At 43.4% G+C, this 6000-nt stretch overlaps 1 protein-coding gene across 1 annotated transcript in view; it reads left to right on the top strand.

Annotated features, from left to right (window-relative positions):
- Positions 1 to 4949: 4949 nt before the first annotated feature.
- Myo16 (myosin XVI) overlaps positions 4950 to 6000 on the top strand; it is a 394733-nt gene continuing 393682 nt past the window's right edge. The window contains exon 1 of the mRNA XM_026399873.2: positions 4950 to 5205. Within this exon, the coding sequence (XP_026255658.2) occupies positions 4980 to 5205 (226 nt within the window). The 5' untranslated portion in view covers positions 4950 to 4979. The remainder of the gene's footprint in view (positions 5206 to 6000) is intronic.

The raw sequence follows: 6000 nt of genomic DNA, 5'->3' as shown, positions 1-6000 counted from the left end.
CTTATCTATCATTGATTTCTAATTTCATTCCATTATGAATTGATAGAATGCAGGGAATTATCTCTATTTTTTATATTTGCTAAGATTTGCTCTGTGACCTAAATTGGGACCTATTTTAGCTTTTATTTCCATCTTCTTAATGGTGTCTATCACACAGAAAAAGGTCTTAGTTTTGATGAAGTCCAATTTATCAGCTTTTCTTTTTTTCAATCATGTTTTTGGATGAAGTCTGAGTTTCAAAGGTTTTTTTCTTATCTTCTGGAGGTGTTGTAGACTTTTGTTTTGCATTGAAATCTAGGATACATTTGGATTGTTGTGGGCTGGGGATGTGGCTCAGCGGTAGTGCGCTCGCCTGGCATGTGTGCGGCCCGGGTTCGATCCTCAGCACCACATACCAACGAAGATGTTGTGCAACGAAGATGTTGTGCAACGAAGATGTTGTGTCCGCCGAGAACTAAAATAAATAAATAAATTTAAAAAAAAAAAAAAAAAAAAACATTTGGATTGTTGTGATAAAGGCATCAAGGTTGAGGTACAGGTAACTTTTCTCCCTGTAGACATCTTCTTGCTTGAGCATCATTATGGAAAAGGCCATGCTCCTTCAATGGTTTATGTCACACCTCTGCCACCAATCTGCTGGCTGTCCTTGTTCAGATTTTGTCACCAATCTGGTGGCTGTACTTGTGTGGGATTTGTGTCTTCCTATTTGCTGGCTCCATTCTGTTCCAATTATCTAAGTGTCTACTCTCCCCGTAGCACAAAGAAAAAAAGAATGCAGACAGAAGGCAGCAAAATAGATCTGTTTTCTCTAAAAATGAGGGAAGTGATTGCTTAAATGGTCTATTTTTGTCACACTGAAATATTTTCATGGCATTAGATTATTTGGTCTTTATCTACATCATATTTCAAGAGGTATCTAAAAACACCTACCTTAATTTTAGGAAAGATGCATCTTAAATTCTACCAGTTATGGCTGCTTGCTTTTCCGTGGTAGTGGTAATGACATTTATCAACTTGGCCAGTCAATGACATTTTACAAATCTTTTTACATTTTTCAATGTGTTAGTGAGATGGTGTGTGTGCCTTTTGTTGGGTTTGAAAATGTGATGGTCTTCATCTGGGCTATCAGTCCTGCTAGGTGAGTCCTCCGGAGCATTGCTTTTCTAGACAGGTAACTGTTTACAAACAGAACTGTGTTTTCCTCCTCCTGAACACATTTTGTGCCCCTTACCTCTTTTCCTTTGTCACTTTTTCTATGCTAAAATCTTCAATTCAAGGTAGAGTGGAAGCAATGACAGCAGGCCCTTTTTTTCTGAAGTTTGGTGGATGTCTTAAAGTAAGGTCATCCTTCCTTCCCCTGGCAAACGCTCATGCCTGTCCACTTTGCTAATCTGCACGCAGGTAGGCATTTGCCTGGGTCCTTCTAAATGAGATTGACCTGTAGCTCTCCTTTTTGATTGTGTCCTCATTTGGTTTTATATTAAGCTTTTGCTAACTCTAGAAAATGAATGGAGGTAATTAACATCTTTATTATATAAAAGAATTGGGTAAAAATGCAGGTTTTCCATCCTTAAATGCTGGAAGAATCATTTCAGCGATATTTTTGTTCTTGTTTTTATGGTTGAGTATTTTCTGTTTGTTTTGGGGGAATAAACTGGTTTAATTACTATAATGATATCAATCTGTTCATTTTCTGTCTTCTTCAGTCCCATTCCATTAGTTGTATTTTACTAGGTAGTGTAGGTTTCTCATGTCTTTCTTCATTTTGCTCTTTGTGGTTTCATATCTGGTTTTATATTTTCCTCCTCCTCCCCCTCCCCTCCCTCCCCTCCCTCCTCTCCCTCCCCTCCCCCCTCCCCTTCCCCTTCCCTCCCCTCCCCCTTCCTCCCCTCCCTCCCCTCCCTCCCCTCCCCTCCCTCCCCTTCCTCCCCTCCCTCCCCTCCCCCTCCCTCCCCTCCCTCCCCTCCCTCCCCTCCCCCTCCCTCCCCTCCCTCCCCTCCCTCCCCTCCATCTTCCCTCCCCTCTCTCCCCTCCCTCCCCTCTTCCTCTTCTTCTTTGGTATGTACTTCTTTTCTTTTTCTTTTCTACCTTTAGGCGTCTCATATTTTGCTCATTGATTTTTGAAAAGTATTCTTTTAAATATACACTTAAAACTGTAAATTTATTTCTATGAGCTGCTTTAATTTAATCCAAAAAAATTGATGTGGATGTTTTTTTGTCAGTGGATGATGGAAAATATTTATTTCTCTGACTCTCCCTTTATTGCCCCACATTTTGATGAGAATCAGCTTTTGTAAATTCCTGAACACTTTGGGGGTGAGGCTCCATTTCTGTTGTTGACATCCTACTCTTGACTATGTTAAGACCCGGCCTTTGTATTTTCTCTCTTCTGTTTTGAAATTTGCTTTGTGGTCTAAGGCATGGTCCATTTTATAAATCACCCAATGTTTCTTGGGAAAAAGTCTGTTCCTCAATATTGGATGCAAGTTTTTAGAAATGTCCCTTTAGAATTATCTCTGCCCTTAGTCATGCTGTCTCCTAGATGTAGCACTTTGGAGTGATTTGTGTAGAAGTCCTTGACACTTAGCGGGCAGTAGCCACACGGGGATCTTCACTCCAGTTGAGATGAGGGTTTCTAGAGTGCACAAGAGGAAAAATTCCGGGGCTCCATTTTCTTAGTGGGTTTCTTTCTTCTCTATTTTTCTGGTTTGCTATGATATAATGCTCTGAGACCGTGCTGCTTAGGGCCTCGCTAGGTTGCCAAGTCTGGCTCCAACTTGCAGTGCTCCTGCCTCCGCCTCCTAAGCTTCTAGGATGATGGCTGTGCACACTGTGGGCAGCCACATAATCATTACCTTTAGTGTATTGTCTTGCACACTGACATACATGCACATGAATGCAGCTGATGCACTTGTAATCAGACAAAAAGTCATAATGCAAAGAAAAAGTCATAATACCCAATGCATTTTCAGACTCTAAAGCACCAGGGTAGAGATTATTTCAAGTCAAAGGACAGGACATTATTAGCAAAAGAAAAAAAGGTCTTTAAATCAAGATTATAAACATGTTTAATTTGAAATTTAACAATAGTGGCCTTTGGTTCTTACAAATCGTAGAGAATCAGGACATTAATCTGAGAGCAACCCTCCGTGCCAGTTGGACAGGCTGTGGGGGATTACTCGAGGAGTCTTGAGCTGTCCCTGCAGAATCCTTAAAGGTTGATTGCAGTTTCCTCTGGGACCCTGAGACCTGGAGAATGGCTGTGTCATTGGATGGTCCTCCCCTGCCAGCTCCAGGAGACTCACACACATCCCTCTAGATGCCGTTCTGCTTCTGGAGGTTTTCCTGGTGGCCCTGATGACTTCTGGTCACTAATGACAAGCTAGGACATTCACCTGATTGTGGTGAGCGTCAAAGCTGCTGCATCAAATCTGATGCTGTTTTCTAAACAGATCTAAGGGCAGAAACAGGCCCTGCTCAGTACTAACGAGGGCCGTCTGTGGCATCTGTGGCTCATGACAGATGGACGCACTTGGGGCAGTCTGTCATTACTTCAGAGTTCCCAGTGTCCATTTGTGTCAGGGTCATTGAAAAGGGACCGTTTTGTGAATAGGTAGTTGATATTTCCATCATCACTTTTACAAACACTTATGAAAAGTCTTATGAAAAATGATGGTGAAATGGTAAGCTTCCGTCAAATGCAAATAAACAAGATCCCAACACTGCTTCCCCCGCCCCCTTCTCCTTCCAGTGTCTGTAAAGGGAGTCACACGTGAAATGCCTGTCTTTACACAATCCTGGTGTTTTGTCTTGCTTGCTCCTGGGCCTATGTGAAGCACATCTGACTCTCAGAACCACCCCTTTGGTCTTGGGCAAGCTTCAGGGGTTCTCAACTAAATTTTCTTTACTTGCAAAACAGTGATGGTCATATAATAGAGCTGGTGTTTGTGAGAGTAGAAAATTGCAGTGTCGAGAAACACAGAAGGGGTCCTGTCCAAGGAACAGGGTGCCATTCTAAGGATGAAGTTGACCCAGCCTGAGATGTCTACCTCGATGGCAAGCGCCCAGCCACACAGATTGCCCATGTAGTTACTTCAGGTTGCTTGAGACTCCTGAGTATTTAAGTAAAGAGCGTATAAATGCTGATCTCGATCCACCCTGGTCAGCCAGATTCTAGACTTTTCAGTGATTAACATTCATTTTCTGCCAACAGGGAAATTTTGGCCTAATAGTAAATACATGTCTGTAAAGTTTCATTTCGGTGTTTTGGGTGGTGGTCAGGAAATAGAACCTTGAAGAAAAGTGTTATGAATTAACAGAATGGAAGTTCTATTAGGAAAACAAAGCCCACAACAGCCAGGATCCTATGCTTTATTTTGTGATGATAAAGAAAAATCTCTGTGCCTTCTCTCTTACACTTGACCATAGCTAGGGCTTTTAGAAATAAATGCCACTGGTCGTGATGAAAAAGGTTCAGCAAGAAATTGGTGGAAGTGACCATGTTGGGATCCAAACAACTGATAGGGTATGTGCACTCTATGACATTAAGTTGTATGCAAAGCCAGTTTTCTTACGGTGTTCTGGGAGAACTGGAATGATTTAAATGCACAGAGTTAGCATTATTTAGTGAGAAGAAGTTTAAAACAATGGTCCACACTTAGACCTTTGATGTAGGTTTACAAAATTAGGAAAGAATGCTAGTAGTTATTGAACCAACCTATCTATGTCTGATTCTGTGATGGGATTGTCACCACGTCACCAGCCGAGTAAGACATCGGCTCTGCTTGTGTCTCCCATCTGTAAAGAGGACTTTGTGTGTGCATGTCAAGCACAGAGAACTGAACTAGTTTGTGCTTGTGCCCCAGGTGGTTTGAAGTCAGGTGTGCCCTGGAGCAGTACCCGGGAGCAGGTCGAGTGACTCCCGCCTTCCGTCTGTTGCAGGTTGCTTTCAGCTATGTAACGTGTTTCGATCCCATGAGATGGAAATTGACCAGTGCCTGCTGGAGTCCCTTCCCCTGGGCCAGCGGCAGCGTCTGGTGAAGCGCATGCGCTGTGAGCAGATCAAAGCCTACTATGAGCGCGAGAAGGCCTTGCAGAAGCAGGAAGGGTTCCTGCGGAGGCTGAGGCATGGGAAGCACCAGAAAGTGCATTTCAACCTCGCCGACATGATCCAGGACGCCATCATCCACCACAACGACAAAGAAGGTGCGTGGCGTGGGGTGAGGCCTCCCCTGTGGTTGGTTTCTCATGGTGGGTTTTGGTTGGGTTTGGGTGGAGGATGGGAGATAAAAAGCCTCTTTGAATACTGAAGCATGCTTTCTTTTCACTGTCTGAAATATTCAAGGGGAAAAAATTGCTCTTTCCAAAGAACCTTTATCAAAAGTCGCAAGTATCCCCAAAAGATGAAAAACGTGGAATTGTTGAATTTTGCTTTTTTAGAGCTATCTGAAAAGCAAGTGATTTCTTTCCAAATTATTCATTCAGATTGTTAACGAAATTTTTATTTATGAAATTGTTTCCTTTGATGATTCTGACTGTGAAATTCATTGATGGTCAGCTCCTACATGATAGGTAGGTTAGTAAAGTCAGTTCCCTCAAAACTCTCAGGACGTAATTAATAGTCACCTTATCCAAGATTCATTGGAGCGGTTCCCCTGTCTTCTAGGAGTTCCAGGTCTTTGATCCGTGTTTGTTGCCTTTTGGGCAGGTGGGAGGGGCCGAGTTTCTGTCTTCCCAGTGTGGGGATCCAGTTTCCCCGCCTCCAGGGCAGACACGGCCCTTCCCCAGGTCTGCCTGGGGTCCTGTATGGAGGACCAGGTCTCTAGTAAGGGCTGATTTCTGATCTTATGTTCTGTCTCGGGGCCTGTGTGTTTTGTTAGTTCAGTGCTGTTGTCCCTCCTGCCCTCTGTGGTCTGCCCAGAGGTCCAGTATGGAGATGCTGCCAGCTGTGTTCATTTCCACCAAGGCTGCGCTGAGTTTGTCTGGCTCCTGGTGCCACAC

Source organism: Urocitellus parryii, chromosome 2 (genome assembly GCF_045843805.1).
Source record: "Urocitellus parryii isolate mUroPar1 chromosome 2, mUroPar1.hap1, whole genome shotgun sequence".
Lineage (NCBI taxonomy): Eukaryota > Metazoa > Chordata > Mammalia > Rodentia > Sciuridae > Urocitellus > Urocitellus parryii.
This window is presented reverse-complemented; position numbering and strand designations above follow the sequence as displayed.